This window comes from Hylobates moloch, unplaced genomic scaffold (genome assembly GCF_009828535.3).
Source record: "Hylobates moloch isolate HMO894 unplaced genomic scaffold, HMol_V3 SCAFFOLD_15, whole genome shotgun sequence".
Taxonomy (NCBI): Eukaryota; Metazoa; Chordata; class Mammalia; order Primates; family Hylobatidae; genus Hylobates; species Hylobates moloch.
This window is the reverse complement of record NW_026652290.1, coordinates 95767372-95783088: the sequence shown is the minus strand read 5'-3', so window position 1 is coordinate 95783088 and position 15717 is coordinate 95767372. Positions and strand designations below refer to the sequence as shown.

Sequence of the window (15717 nt, the reverse complement as noted above, 5' to 3'; positions counted from 1 at the left end):
GCTCCTCACTTCCCAGACGGGGTGGCCGGGCAGAGGCGCTCCTCACTTCCCAGACAATGGGTGGCCAGGCAGAGGCGCTCCTCACTTCCCAGACGGGCATCACTTTTTATTTTTGAGATGGAGTCTTACTCTGTCGCCCAGACTAGAGTGCCAATGGCCCGATTTGGGCTCACTGCAACATCCGCCTCCCAAGTTCAAGAGATTCTCCTGCCTCAGCCTCCCCAGTAGCTGGGATTACAGGTGCCCACGACCACGCCCAGCTAATTTTTGTATTTTTAGTGGAGATGGGGTTTCACCATGTTGGCCAGAATGGTCTTGAACTCCTGACCTTAGGTGATCTACCCGCGTTGGCCTCCCACAGTGCTGGGAATACAGGCGTGAGGCCCCGCGCCTGGCCAATGTCTCATTCATTGCCATCTTGTCCCTCATAAACAGCTTCCAATAGAGAGGGTGCTATGGTTGTGTCCATTTCACAGATGAGAAGAGTGAGGCGTGGATGCATCCAAGGCCCCACTCCCTGGCTGCCCAATTCGCAAGCTCATGCTGGGAGCCACCGTGGGGGCCTGGCACTTAGTACATGCCCAAGAAACATTCTCCTTCCCAGGGAAACACCCAGACGCCAGCTGGGCACTGCAACCTGCTCAGTCTGTGTGGGCTCCGGTTCCGGAAGAGGGTCCTGTGCCCACGGCCTGGAGCCCGGACGGCCGGCTGCCCAGGCTGGGTCCTTCCCAACGTCTTGGCCACCGGTGCCCAGCCTTGAGGCAGTCCAAAGGGAACTGGCCAGCTCCGAGGGGCGGCTGGCTTCCCCAGCCTGGGATCGGCTGCAGGGCTTGGGGCCGAGCTGGGCACACTCCCCTCAGCTGCTGTCCGGCCCAGATGGCCACGGCTGGGGCATCTTAGCTGGAGGAACAGCTTCTCTCATCTGCTCCTCTGTTTCCTGATGAGGAAACTGAGGCACCGGGCCCTGCTCCTGTGCTGTTTATGGCATCTTTGGTCTTGGCAATCAGTGGGTGCTGGACACACGGTGTGTGCAAAGCCATTAGCACAGCGCCAAGCTAACTCCAGAGGCTCCGTGCACTAGGAAATATCATTGCTTTGATCATTCCCACAGCAACCCTGAGAGTGGTCTCCATTTATTTTTTTAAAACAAGGTCTTGCTCTGTCACTCAGGCTGGAGTGCAGTGGCATGATCACAGCTCACTGCACCCTTGACCTCCCAGTCTCATGTGATGCTCCTGAGTAGCTGGGACTACAGGTGCCTGCTACCATGTCTGGCTAATTTTTTTTCTTTTTTTTTTTTTTTTGAGATGGAGTTTTGCTCTTGTTGCCCAGGCTGGAGCGCAATAATGGTGTGATCTCGGCTCACCGCAACCTCCGCCTCCGGGGTTCAAGTGATTCTTCTGTCTCAGCCTCCCAAGTAGCTGGGATTACAGGCGTGCACCACCATGCCTGGCTAATTTTGTATTTTTAGTAGAGATGGGGTTTCACCATGTTGGTCAGGCTGGTCTCTAACTCCTGAGCTCAAAGTGATCCGCCTGCCTCGGCCTCCCAAAGTGCTGAGATTACAGGAGTGAGCCACTGCGCCTGGCCTATTTTTTTGTATTTTGTGTAAAATCGGGGTCTCACTATGTTGCCCTGGCTGGTCTCAAACTCCTGGCCTCAAGCGATCCTCCCTCTTCGGCCTCCCAAAGTGCTGAGATTACAGGCATGAGCCACTGTGCCACTGCCCCTGGCTTAATCATCATCTCATTTTGCGGATGAAGAAACTCAGGCCTTGAAAGGAAAGTGAGGCTGGGTGCGGTGGCTCACGCCTGTAATCCCAGCACTTTGGGAGGCCGAGGCGGATGGATCACCAGGTCAGGAGATCGAGACCATCCTGGCTAACACGGTGAAACCCCATCTCTATTAAAAATACAAAAAATTAGCCGGGTGTGGTGGCGGGCGCCTGTAGTCCCAGCTACTCAGGAGGCTGAGGCAGGAGAATAGCGTGAACCCGGGAGATGGAGCTTGCAGTGAGATTGCCCACTGCACCCCAGCCTGGGCGACAGAGCGAGACTCCGTCTCAAAAAAAAAAAAAAAAAAAAAAAATTAAATGGGCATGGAGGCAGGCACCTCTAATCCCAGCCACTCGGGAGGTTGAGGCAGGAGAATTGCTTGAACCCAGGAGGCAGAGGTTGCAGTGAGCCGAGATCGCGCCACTGAACTCCAGCCTGGGCAACAGAGCGAGACTCTGTCTCAAAAAAAAAAAAAAAAAGAACGGAAAGTGACCTGCTCAGGAGCACAAAGACCCGGGGGCTGTCGGAGACAGTACTTGGCTCAGGTGTCTGATCCCAGCACAAAACTGTGGATAAAATAACCCTGATGAAAAAGCCCATCACGGGGCCTGGGAGGGAGAATATTGCTCGTGGTTCTGACCCGCAGCTTTCCTTGTCTATGAAATGGATACGGCCAGGCGCGGTGGCTCACACTTGTAATCCCAGCACTTTGGGAGGCTGAGGCGGGCAGCTCACTTGAGGTCAGGAGTTCAAGACCAGCCTGACTAATATGGTGAAACTCCGTCTCTACTAAAAATACAAAAATTAGCCAGGCGTGATGGCGCACGCCTGTAATCCCAGCTACTCTGGAGGCTGAGGTGGGAGAATCACTTGAACCTGAGAGGCAGAGGTTACAGTGAGCTGCGATCGCACCACTGCATTCCAGCCTGGGAGACAGAGTGAGACCTTGTCTCAAAAAAAATAAAAATAAATAAATAAAAATAGAAGAAAGTAATAACGGGGCGGATTCTCCCGTGATTGAGGTCTCCAAATGCCCTCAAGTGCTTCAGGAGTATCCTCTCCTCGCTACCTCCCAGCTCTGATAAGGCCTGGGCAATGTTTGGGCCCACGTGGAAGATGAGAAACAGGCTCAGGACAGTTAGGTGACTTGCCTGAGGTCACACAGCGATTGCATCCTGGCCTTGGGGTCTGGCGGGTGGGCAGGAGGGGCGTGATTCTCTTCCTGCGGCTTTCGACGTTGGTTCCTGCCACCTTCGTCTTTGACCTGGGTGATCCGTGGGTGGGGCTGGGGAGGGGGTCTGCCTGGCTGGGCTTGTCCACCTGCCCCCTAGCTTCAGCCCTCCGTGGAAGGGTCAGGGCCCTAGAGGGGGCGGATGTGACTCGTCCTGCATCCAGGCTGCCAGAGCCGATAACGCTGAGCTCAGCGTCTGTCTGCCTGCGTGTCTGCCAAGGAACCTAATTATTTTTAGATAAGATGGAGGAGTGGGCGCCGGGGCAGAGGGAGCACCCAAGCCGGGCGGGCAGTGGGGGAGTCGCCATCACAGAGACCACCCCTCAGCCTCCTCTCTCTGGGGTCCCTGAATGGCAACCCAGGACTAACAGCCGGGTCCCTGGGACTACGGGGCAGAGGCTGAGGCTAAGGGACGTGACGTCTCCGGGACTCACCTCTCTGGTCCTCAGTTTCCCCATCTGTAAAACGGACATAGTGATAGACCTCCTGCATAAGGCTAAGGGGGGGCCGAATGACCGAACCTCATTTTATTTTATTTATTTTATTTATTTTGAGACGGAGCCTTGCTCTTGTCGCCCAGACTGGAGTGCAGAGGCATGATCTCCGCTCGCTGCAACCTCTGCCTTCCGGGTTCAAGCGATTCTCCTGACTCAGCCTCCTGAGTAGCTGGGATTCCAGGAGAGCGCCACCACACCCGGCTAATTTTTGTATTTTTAGTAGAGACGGGGTTTTGCCATGTTGGCCAGGCTGGTCTTCAACTCCTGACCTCAAGTGATTTTCCTGCCTTGGCCTCCCAAAGTGCTGGGATTACAGGTGTGAGCCACCGTGCCTGGCTGTTTTATTTTTGTTGTTGTTGTTTAATTTTATTTTCTGAGATGGGGTCTTGCTATGTTGCTCAGGCTGGCCTCCAACTCCAGTCGCCCAGACTGGAGCGCAGTGGTGCAATCCTGGCTCACTGCAACCTCCGCCTCCGAGGCTAAAGTGATTCTCCTGTCTCAGTCTCCCGAGTAGCTGGGATTACAGGTGCGCACCACCACACCTGGCTAGTTTTTGTACTTTTAGTAGAGATGGGGTTTCACCATGTTGGCCAGTCGGGTCTCAAACTCCTGACCCTGACCTCAGGTGATCTGCCTCCCTTGGCCTCCCAAAGTGCTAGGATTACAGGTGTGAGCCACTGTGCCCGGCCTGAACGTTTTACAGATGAGGCTCAGAGAGGGCAAGTGACTTGCTCAGGGTCACACAGCAAGAAAGCGGCACAGCTGGGATTTGAACATCAGTCTGTTAAGACTCCAGGTGTCTAAGCTGTTACCCACGACTGAGCCGCCCCTGCAGAAGCGGAGGGCTTACCCAACATACAGGTACACTGGCGCTCACAGGGCCTAGCTGGTGTCTGCAGGGTGCCTGGCCAGATGTCCGTGACCCTCTAGGGCAGCAGCCAAGGGAAGGGCCCAAGCAGAGACCCCGGGGCCTGGGCGTGTTTCGGGGCCACTGTCTGTCTCCACAGCACTGGCCCAGCCCAGGATGGGCCACCAGCATCAACACCTCATCTGTTCCTGGGGTGGGGTCTCTGTGACGTCACCAATGTTTTTTCCTCTCTTTGCAGACGCAGAGCAAAGCGGCAGTCCCCGGACAGGGATGGGCTCTGACCAGGAGGACAGCAAGCCCATCACGCTGGGTGAGTCTGGGGGCAGCGTGGTGGTGAAGGGCGGAGGGCACAGCCCTGCCCTCGTCTTTTATTTGGGAATCATTTGCTTGGCACCACTCATTTTACAGATGAGCAGACTGAGGCTCGGAGAGGTTAAGGGGCCTGTCCAGGGGCGACCAGGAAGCTGGGTTGGAACCCACGACTCTGAGCTCGCAGCTTCTGGGCTCTGAGGTGCTCGCCCCATGGGAGACCCCGGAGAGTTCTACAGTCCCATGGGACATTTGGGGGTTTTTGTTTGTTTTGTTTTGTTTTCATTCATTTATTTATTTTGAGATGGAGTCTCGCTCTGTCACCCAGGCTGGAGTGCAGTGGCGCAATCTCGGCTCACTGCAAGCTCCACCTCCCGGGTTCAAGTGATTTTTCTGCCTCAGTCTCCCAATTAGCTGGGATTACAGGTGCACGCCACCACACCCGGCTAATTTTTGTATTTTTAGTAGAAACGGGGTTTCACCATGTTGGCCAGGTTGGTCTTGAACTCCTGACCTCAGGTGATCCACCTACCTCGGCCTCCCAAAGTGCTGGGATTACAGGCGTGAGCCACCGCGCCCGGCCTCTGTTTTTTTTGTTTGTTTGTTTGTTTTTGAGACGGAGTCTAGGTCTGCTGCCCAGGCTGGAGTGCAGGGGTGCAATCTCGGCTCACTGCAGTCTCCACTTTCCAGGTTCAAGCAATTCTCCTGCCTCAGCCTCCCGAGTAGCTGGGATTACAGGCATGCGCCACCACACCCGGCTAATTTTTGTATTTTTAGTGGAGACAGGGTTTCACCATGTTGGCCAGGCTGGCCTCAAACTCCTGACCTCGTGATCCACCCACCTCGGCCTCCCAAAGTACTGGGATTACAGGCATGAGCCACCGCACCCGGCTTTTTAAAAATTTTTTAAATTGTTTTTGTAAAGACAGAGTCTCACTATGTTGCTCAGACTGGTCTCAAACTCCTGAGCTCAAGTGATCCTCCTGTCTTGGCTTCCCAAAGCGCTGGGATCATAGGTGTGTTGAACCACCACACCCAGCCCTCGTGGGGTGTCTAATAGATGAGTAGGACAGTGTAATTCTATGTTGTAGGGATAGGAAGTGGGAAAATTTACCTCACTTAGACCACAGCAGTCACTTCCATCCTAGCCCCCAGCTCCTGCCCTTGTCCCCCGCCGTTTGTCCTTCTCACTATTGCCAGAGGACGCCTGTGAGCCCCCAAGTCAGGGCCCGTCCCTCCTCTGCCCGCAGCCATCCATGGCTCCCACCTCTCTTGGGGTAAAAGCCCAGGTCCTCCCTGTGGCCCACAAGGCCCTGCACAACCTGTCCCATCCCCACCCTGTCCTCCCCTCCTCCCTCTCTCCCCTTCACCCACTCCCAGCCACACAGACCTCCTTGCTGTTCCTCCAGTGCACCAGGCCCAGTCCTGCCTCAGGGCCGTTGCACATTCTGTTACCTCTGTCTAAACAGCTTACTAACTGCTCGCTTGTTCTCTCCAAATCTCCCCTGGTCTCAGCTCAAATGCCCCCTTCTCAGAGAGGTCTACCCTAAACCCCTTCAGCACAAGCAGCCTGTGGCTACCCTCAATCTTTTTTTTTTTTTTTTTTTAAGACAGAGTCTTGCTCTTTCACCCAGGCTGGAGTGCAGTGGCGCGATCTCGGCTTACTGCAGGCTCCGCCCCCCCCGGGGTTCACGCCATTCTCCTGCCTCAGCCTCCCGCGTAGCTGGGACTACAGGTGCCCGCCACCTCGCCCGGCTAATTTTTTGTATTTTTAGTAGAGACGGGGTTTCACCGTGTTAGCCAGGATGGTCTCGATCTCCTGACCTCGTGATCCACCCGCCTCGGCCTCCCAAAGTGCTGGGATTACAGGCGTGAGCCACCGTGCCTGGCCAATTTTTTGTATTTTTAGTAGAGACGGGGTTTCACCGTGTTAGCCAGGATGGTCTTGATCTCCTGACCTTGTGATCCACCCACCTCGGCCTCCCAAAGTGCTGGGATTACAGGCATGAGCCACCGCACCCAGCCTGGCTACCCTCAATCTCAGCCCTCTGTTTTCTTTCCTTCAGAGGAAGTTAGTGATTGCCTATGGATTTGCTTAGTTGCTTAATGACTGCACGGGTGTTTGCTCATCTCCCCAGTGGAATGTCACCTCCTCGAGGGCAGAGGCTTTTTCTGTCTAGATCTCTGTTGTGCCCTCAGGGCTTAGAATGGGGCCTGGTGCAGAGTGGGTGCTCAATAAACATTTGTAGAAAGAAAGGAAGGAGAGAGGGAGGGATGAAGCAGAGAGAAAAAGACAAGAGAGGATATATGGGGAGAGGAAGGAGGAGAGATGAAAAAGAAGGAAGGGGCCGAGTGCGGTGGCTCACGCCTGTAATCCCAGCACTTTGGGAGGCCAAGGCAGGCAGATCACCTGAGGTCAGGAGTTCAAATCCAGCCTGGCCAACATGGTGAAACCCCGTCTCTACTAAAAACACAAAAATTAGTTGGGCATGTTGGCTCACACCTATAATCCTAGCTAGTCGGGAGGCTGAGGCAGGAGAATCGCTTGAACCCAGGAGGCAGAGGTTGTGGTGAGCCGAGATTGTGCAGCCTGGCAGACACAGCGAGACTCCATCAAAAAAAAAAAAAAAAAAAAGAAAGAAAGAGAAAGAAAGAAAAGAAAGAGAGAGAGAGAAAAAAAGAAGGGCTGGGTGCGGGGGCTCACGCCTGTAATCCCATCACTTTGGGAGGCTGAGGCGGGTGGATCACCTGAGGTCAGGAGTTTGAGACTAGCCTGATCAACATGGAGAAACCCCATCTCTACTAAATATACAAAAATTAGCCGGGCGTGGAGGCACATGCCTGTAATCCCAGCTACCCGGGAGGCTGAGGCAGGAAAATTGCTTGAACCCGGGAGGCGGAGGTTGCAGTGAGCTGAGATTGCACCATTGCACTCCAGCCTGGGCAACAAGAGTAAAAACTCCAACTCAAAAAGAAAAAGAAGGAAGGGGCCAGGGCGCAGTGGCTCACACCTGTAATCCCAGTACTTTGGGAGGCTGAGTCAGGTGGATGACCTGAGGTCAAGAGTTCAAGACCAGCCTGGCCAACATGGTGAAACCCCATTTGTACTAGGAGGACACAGGAGGCTGACACAGGAGAATTGCTTGAACCCGGGAGGCGGAGGTTGCAGTGAGCCAAGATCACACCACTGCACTCCAGCCTGGGGGATAGAGTGAGACTCTGTCTCAAAAAAAAAAAAAAAAAAAAAAAAAGGAAAGGAAAAGAAGGAAGGAAGAGAAAGCGAGTGGGTGAGGCGTCCTTCTTGGAAGGACCGGAACAGGCGTGTACAGGGAGGCTGAAAGGTTCTCAGAGGTTCACAGGCCTGAGGCTACTCCTCCATGGCCCCTGGTGACTCCTCCGTCTGTGACCCGGGTCCTCCTCGGCCTCCTGTGATCCCCAGACGCCTCTCTCCAAGCCAGATGTTGGAGGGAGGTGGGGGCAGCGGCGCTTGGCCTGGTCCCCTGGGGAGCTTGGGCGTCTGGAAGAGGAAATCACGTCCTCCCAGCTCGCCAGGGAGTCCCCCAGAGATGGAGCTGAGCAGGCGCTGCACAAACAGGAAACCCCGGTGGGGGGAGGCGGAGGGGGCGTGCGGACACCAGCTGGCCAGCTGGGTCAGCAGGAAACGGCTCTGGCCACTTCTCCTGGACACTCGGGGGCCACCGCTCTGTCCTCTTCAGAATGTGTGGCCCTGAACCTCCCAGCGCGGGGCAGGGTTCATTGTCTTCACTCAGCAAATGGCTGTAACAGGGGGCCGGGTGCGGTGGCTCACGCCTGCAATCCCAGCACTTTGGAAGGCTGAAGCGGGAGGATCGCTTGAGCCCAGGAGTTCAAGACCAGCCTGAGTAATATAGCAAGACCCTACCTCTACCAAAAAAAAAAAAAAAATCTATATACACACACACACACACACACACACACACACACACACACACACATACAAAAATTAGTCAAGCATGGAGATGCATGCCTGTAATCCCAGCTACTTGGGAGGCTGAGGCAGGAGGATCGCTTGAGCCCAGGAGTTTGAGACCAGCCTGCGTAACATAGCAAGACCCTATCTCTACAAAAAGTAATAATACGAAAATTAGCCAAGCATGGTGATGCGTGCCTGTAGTCTCAGCTACTTGGGAGGCTGAGGCAGGAGCATCACTTGAGCCCAGGAGTTCGAGGCTGCAGTGAGCTATGATTGCATCACTGCACTGGCGCCTGGGCAACAGAGCAAAATTCTGTCTCTAAAAAGAAAGGAAAGATTGTAACGGGGGACTGGCGGGGGTTTGGGTCTGCACAACTGGACACAGCCGTGAGCTCCCTGCAGCCCGTGCTGCCCCCTGGGGGCCGGGAGAGAAACTGCTCCCACCGCCGCCCAAAAGCCAAGAGCCTGTGCCACTTCCAAACCGACCAGGCTCCCTGGCTCTTTCCACTGCAACCCTGCTGGCCTGCAACTTGCCAAGTGCGTTTCTACCCCGGGGCTTTTGCACGGGCTGTTCCCAGTGCCGGGAACATCGTGGCCCTCAGGGAGGTGATGAAACATCATCCCCATCAGAGAAGCCAACAGTCACGGGGCGGTTGCCAGGCGCTGTTCTCGGAGCTTTGCAGATTTTAACAAGTTCCTTCCTCTTATCCAGTCTCATCTTGAGGTCTTTGTAAAATGCCACCATCGCGGTCAGGCTTTCTCTCAGCCCTGGGTGTAAAATAGCCTCCCTCCCCACCCTAGCGAGTTCCCCACCTGCCGCGTGCTTTACCACAGGCTGATGCACCTCGCATTTTACTTAATGAGCTTTTAATTTGTAGTAACATGTGCATAATGTACAATGTATCATTTGTAGCCATTTTTAAGTGTCCAAGTCAAAGTGCACTAAGTACATTCACCTCTATCTAATTCCAGAACATTTTTTTCCCCCAGGCTGGAGTGCAGTGGTGCTATCTCGGCTCACTGCAACCTCCGCCTTCCTGGTTCAAGCAATTCTCGTGGCTCAGCCTCCCGAGTAGCTGGGATCATAGGCACACACCACCACACCCAGCTAATTTTTTGTACTTTTAGTAGAGATGGAGTTTCACCACGTTGGCCAGGCTAGTCTCAAACTCTTGACCTTAAGTGATTCTCTCGCCTCAGCCTTCCAAAGTGCTGGGATTACAGATGTGAGCCGCCTAGCCTGGCCTAATTCCAGAACGTTTCATCCTCCCTAAAAGAAACCCCATCCCCATCAGCCACCACTCCCCATCTCCTTTCCCAGCCCTGGTGCCCTGGTGCCCACGCATCCCCTTCCTGTCTCTGCGGCTTGGCCTGTCCTGGACATTTCAGAGAAATGGCTCACGCCTGTAATCCCAGCACTTTGGGAGGCCAAGGCGGGTGGATCATGAGGTCAGAGTTCCAGACCAGCCGGACCAAGATGGTGAAATCCCATCTCTACTAAAAATACAAAAATTAGCCAGGCGCAGCAGCAGGTACCTGTAATCCCAGCTACTTGGGAGGCTGAGGCAGGAGAATCGCTTGAACCTAGGAGGCAGAGGTTGCAGTGAGCCAAGATCGTGCCACTGCACTCCAGCCTGGACGGCAGAGTGAGACTCCGTCTCAAAAAAAAAAAAAAAAAAAAAAGAAATGGCATCACACACTGTGTGGCCTTTTGTGTCTGGAGTCCCTCACTGAGTGATGTCCTCAAGGTGTATCCATGTTGTAGCCTGTGTCAGAGCCTCGTTCTTTTATTTTTATTTATTTACTTTTTTTGAGATGAAGTCTCACTCTGATGCCCAGGCTGGAGTGCAGTGGCACAATCTCAGCCTGTAGCTGGGACTAGAGGCACCTGCCACCATGCCCAGTTAATTGTTGTATTTTTAGTAGAGATGGAGTTTCATCATGTTGGCCAGGCTGGTCTTGAACTCCTGAGCTCAGGTGGTTCCACCCGCCTCAGCCTCCCAAAGTGCTGGGATTACAGGCGTGAGCCACCGCTACTGCGCCCAGCCCAGGGCCTCATCCTTTTTCCTTTTTTTTTTTTTTTTTTTTTTTTGAGACAGAGTCTTGCTCTGTCACCCAGGCTGGAGTGCAGTGGTGCAATCATAGCTCACTGCAGCCTCGACCTCCAGGGCTCAAGCAATCCTCCCGCCTCGGCCTCCCAAGTAGCTGGGACTACAGGTGTGTACCACCATGCCCAGCTAATTTTTGTACTTTTTGTAGGGATGGGGTTTTGCCATGTTGCCCAGGCCGGTCTTAAACTCTGGGGCTCAAGTGATCCACCTGCCTCAACTTCCCAAAGTGCTGGGACTACAGGCACACACCACCATACCCAGCTAATTTTCGTATTTTTTGTAGGCACAGGGTTTCGCCATGTTGCCCGGGCTGATCTCAAACTCCTGAGCTCACGAGATCCGCCCACCTCAGCTTCCCAAAGTGCCGGGATTACAGGCATGAGCCACCACGCCCGGCATCCTTTTCACGGCTGAGTCCTATTCCAGTGTGTGGATAGACCACGCTGTGTTTATCTCTTCATCTTTTGAAGGGACATTTGGGTGGCTTTCCAGTTTGAGCTGTGGTGAACAGTGCTGCTAGGAACACTCGTTGACTTTTGCTGACCTATTAATCTTGGCTGCTGTCTGTCGCTCACAGTGGACTTTGAGTCTCACGGGGGTGACTGCTTCCATCTGTATCATCTCCTGCTGTGCCGGGGCCCCGCTCAGAATCAGACACTGTGGATGCTTAGTAAACACCTGTTGAGTCCATGAATCCCTCCTACAAGGGTGTCCAAGGGCAGGACAGGGCTGTCCCCAAGCTGTCTGAGGTTGGCCAAGGCTCCCCACCTCTCGGGGACAACTTTGATTTCCCAATCTGTGAAATGAGTCCAAACCACTCCAGTCAAGAGAGGACGGTCTCCCTTCCTTTGATATTAGGTAGGAGCGATGCTGGGGACACTGGGGGTTTTAACTGCGGCTTGTGGGCCCCCCATTCAACGCCCCATTTTAACTGACCCACTGCTGGGTGCCAAGCTCTGGTCCAGGCACGAAGGACACTGCAGGGTCGGGGCAGACAGACATCCCTGCCCACACACACCTCCCAGTCTGGAGGGGAGAAGAACAGGAAGCCAGAGTATCTCGAAGGGTGTCAGTGTGCAAAGCAAGCCAGCCACCCCTCCCAGGCAGTTGGATGCAGATCTCATGACAACCCGGATGATGGGGTTGATGGTTTCACTTTTGCGATCAGGGAAACTTGGAGGCTGAGAGAGGGAAAGTGACCTGCCCCAGATCGCACACTGAGGCAGGCGATGGAGCCGATGTGAGCCCAGGCCTCCGCTTTCCACTTGTTTTTTAAGAGCGGGTCTCGCTTTGTTTCCAGGCTGGAGTGCAGTGGCACAATGGTTCGTTGCGGCCTCCACCTCCCAGGCTCAAGTGATCCTCCAGCCTCAGCCTCCTGAGTAGCTGGGACTACAGGCACGGACCACAACACCTGGCTAATTTTAACACTTTTTGTAGAGATGGGGTCTCACTGTTCCCCAGGCTGGTCTTGAAGTCCTGAGCTCAAGCGATCCTCCTGCCTCGGCCTCCCACAGTGCTGGGATTACAGGCATGAGCCACTGTGCCCGGCCTGCTGTTCACTTGAATGCAGCATTCCACAGCATGGGGGAACCCGGATGAAGGCTGTGTGAAGGCCCACGCTGGACAAGGACACCCCCCCATGGGGCCTTCCCCATCAGACTGGAGCTGTCATTCCCCCAGTGCACGGGATGGACAGGGGGAAAGTCCAGGCTCGGGCCAGCCCCCAGGAGTACAGGCAGCCCTGGAGTGTGGGGAAGGGAAATAGGCCTGGCTCAGCCCACTGACCCCGCTGTCTTCCTGTTCCAGACACGACTGACTTCCAGGAGAGCTTTGTCACCTCTGGCGTGTTCAGCGTCACTGAGCTCATCCAAGTGTCCCGGAGTGAGTGTTCCCGTCAGCCCTGAGCTGGGTCCTGGAGAGGGGACGGGGCCGCAGGGAGGAAGGAGCCCACCCCCCTCACCCTAGTCCTTGTCCTTGCCAGACACCCCCCGTGTCACTAAGCCAAGGTTCCTAGAAAGGGAGGTAGCCAGGCCCTTCCCAGAGCCCAAGGTCAGGGCTCCCTCCCACCTCTCCAGGAAACAGAATCTAAATGCTGGATGGCAACTAAGGAACCTTCTGCCCCAGCATCCTTCCTCCTCCCTGGGGCCTCCACTGTCCTGTCCTAGGAGACCCCAAAGGACCCCGCCCCTCCTGTCCCCTTGCTTTCCCTGCTGACCTGCTGGAGACCCAGAGCCTTCCATCACACACCGTGTGAATCCCACCCCAGCGAGTCCTGGGCGCTGTCCTTCTTTAGCCCTGACTGACACCTTCCCTGTCCAGATCAGCAGAGCCTGGCCTCCAGCTCTGGCTACGCCTCTGCCTCACAGTGTGCTCTTGGCCTCTCCCAATGGCCTTGGTCCTCTGATCCATAGAATGAAACTGGTTTCAGCCACCCTAGGAACTGGGCCAATATGGGAAAGGGGTCCCCCTTTGGACTGCACCCAATGGCTTTCCCTACCTCTCTAAAGCAAACCGCAGCACTGGGCACTGCTTCCTGCCTCACTCTCCTCTGTCACCCTCTGCAGCACCCGTGGTGACCGGAACAGGACCCAACTTCTCCCTGGGGGAGCTGCAGGGGCACCTGGCATACGACCTGAACCCGGCCAGCACTGGCCTGAGAAGAACGCTGCCCAGCACCTCCTCCAGTGGGTAAGTACCCAGGTCCCCACCTCTGGGCATTTCACGACCCCATTCATCAACCCATCCCCTCTGGCCCGAGCTGACTCATTCCTCTCCCTGGAATACCTCTTTTCACGATTCACCTGGCCTGAGAAACTCCTACTCATCCTTCAAAACCCAGCCAGCCCCACGTGCTTCTTCTCCTAGCCCTGACAGCCCACCGTGGGCTCTCCCAGCCTCAAGTCCTGCTGGCTCAGCCAGCCCTTAGGATCCCCCACCACCCCGAAGAATGCAGACACAGGTTCTTGCTGAGATATGCTTTGTGACCTCGAGCGGGTCACATTGTGTGTGCCTCAGTTTCCCCATCCATAAAATGGGATCATACCCCTAACAGGCAGTTCTGAGGACTACAGGTGGCCGGGGATTAGCCAGGCTGCCTGGGTTTTGGTCGCCACCATGCTAGCTTGGTGTCCGACCTCTGCTGAGTCCCTCCCTGCCTCTGGCCGGGGTGTCCCATCCAAGCAATGGACAGGTTGGAACAGGCGTTCATAGGGAACGGGCCGAACGCCCGCAGCTCCCGCGATGTCTCGCGATACTACTTCCCTCGCCCCGCCCACTTAAGGACCGGAAGTAGCAAAGGCCGCCGCCGCGCCCCCCCGCCCCGCGTCTCCCTGGTAACCAGCCTCTCCCCCTCCCTCGCCCATAAGGAGCAAGCGGCACAAATCGGGCTCGATGGAGGAAGACGTGGACACTAGCCCTGGCGGCGATTACTACACTTCGCCCAGCTCGCCCACGAGTAGCAGCCGCAACTGGACGGAGGACATGGAAGGAGGTAGGGCTGGCGGCAGGGGCGTAGCCGGCCTTCCGGTCGGAGTTACCGCGGCGGGAACTACGTCTTCCGGCAGCCACTGCGCGGGCGCCGCGGGGCAGGAAGCCGGCCTGGAGCCGCGGGGCCTCCTGGGAATTGTAGTCGCGCCGAGCTGCGTTTGGCTGCAAGTACGGTCCGGGCTCCCGTTCTCGGATCTCTTTGGTTCAGCTGAGGCCGAGGAGGGCAGAGATTGTCCCCTGCCTGACTTTCCTGCCCTCCAGCCGTGAATGCCACATCTCTATGGGGTCCCCGAGCTGCAGGATGGACTCAGTAGTGACTCTGATCAACAGGACCTGGGATCTGTCATAGAATCCCTTGTCTGTAGGGACCTTGTTTGTCCTCTTTCCCGCTAGAAGGTCCTGAGATGCCGGATCCCTTCTCATTGGGGTCCTTCTTGAAGTTACTTTTTTTTTTTTTTTTTTTTTTTTGAGACGGAGTCTCGCTGTGTCGCCCAGGCTGGAGTGCAGTGGCGCAATCTCGGCTCACTGCAAGCTCCCCCTCCCGGGTTCATGCCATTCTCCTGCCTCAGCCTCTCCGAGTAGCTGGGACTACAGGCGCCCGCCACCACGCCCGGCTAATTTTTTTTTGTATTTTTAGTAGAGACGGGGTTTCATCGTGGTCTCGATCTCCTGACCTCGTGATCCGCCCGCCTCGGCCTCCCAAAGTGCTGGGATTACAAGCGTGAGCCACCGCGCCCGGCCGAAGTTACTTTTTTTTTTAACCAGGTTCCCATCTCCATGGGATCTTCTGGTTCTGTAGGAGACTCGTGTCTTTTCTGTAGGGTCTTCATTCCCATGGCATCCTTTTCTAGGAAGATTTTATCCTCTTGCTTTTCTCTCTTCAGAAGGGTCCTCTCTGGGCTGTCCTTCCTTCCCTCCTTCCTTCCTTCCCTCCTTTCTTCCTCCCTCCCTCCCTCCCTCCCGTTTCGCTCTTGTTGCCCACGCTGGAGTGCAATGGCACGATCTCCGCTCGCTGCAACCTCTGCCTCCCAGGTTCAAGCGATTCTCCTACATCAGCCTCCCAAGTAATTGGTACTACAGGCCTGCACCACCACGCCCAGCTAATTTTTTCTATTTTTAGTAGAGACGGGGGTTTCACCATGTTGGTCAGGCTGGTCTCGAACTCCCGACCTCAGGTGATTCGCCCATCTCGGCCTCCCAAAGTGCTGGGATTACAGGCGTGAGCCACCGTGCCCGGCCTCTGTTTTTCGTTTGTTTGTTTGTTTGTTTTTGAGACGGAGTCTCGGTCTGCTGCCCAGGCTGGAGTGCAGGGGTGCAATCTCGGCTCACTGCAAGCTGCACTTTTCAGGTTCAAGCGATTCTCCTGCCTCAGCCTCCCAAGTAGCTGGGATTACAGGCGTGCGCCACCACACCCAGCTAATTTTTGTATTTTTAGTAGAGACGGGGTTTCACCATGTTGGCCAGGCTGGTCTCAAACTCCCGACCTCA

General features: G+C 55.4%; 1 protein-coding gene across 3 annotated transcripts in view; it reads left to right on the top strand.

Moving 5' to 3' along the window:
- The window catches only part of NFIC (nuclear factor I C), a 100981-nt gene that overhangs the window by 56106 nt on the left and 29158 nt on the right, over window positions 1-15717 (top strand). For all 3 annotated transcript variants that reach the window (XM_032177760.2, XM_032177758.2, XM_032177759.2), the window contains exons 3-6: window positions 4610-4681; window positions 12550-12624; window positions 13308-13431; window positions 14109-14233. In XM_032177760.2, coding sequence (XP_032033651.1) covers window positions 4610-4681; window positions 12550-12624; window positions 13308-13431; window positions 14109-14233 — 396 coding nt within the window. The remainder of the gene's footprint in view (window positions 1-4609; window positions 4682-12549; window positions 12625-13307; window positions 13432-14108; window positions 14234-15717) is intronic.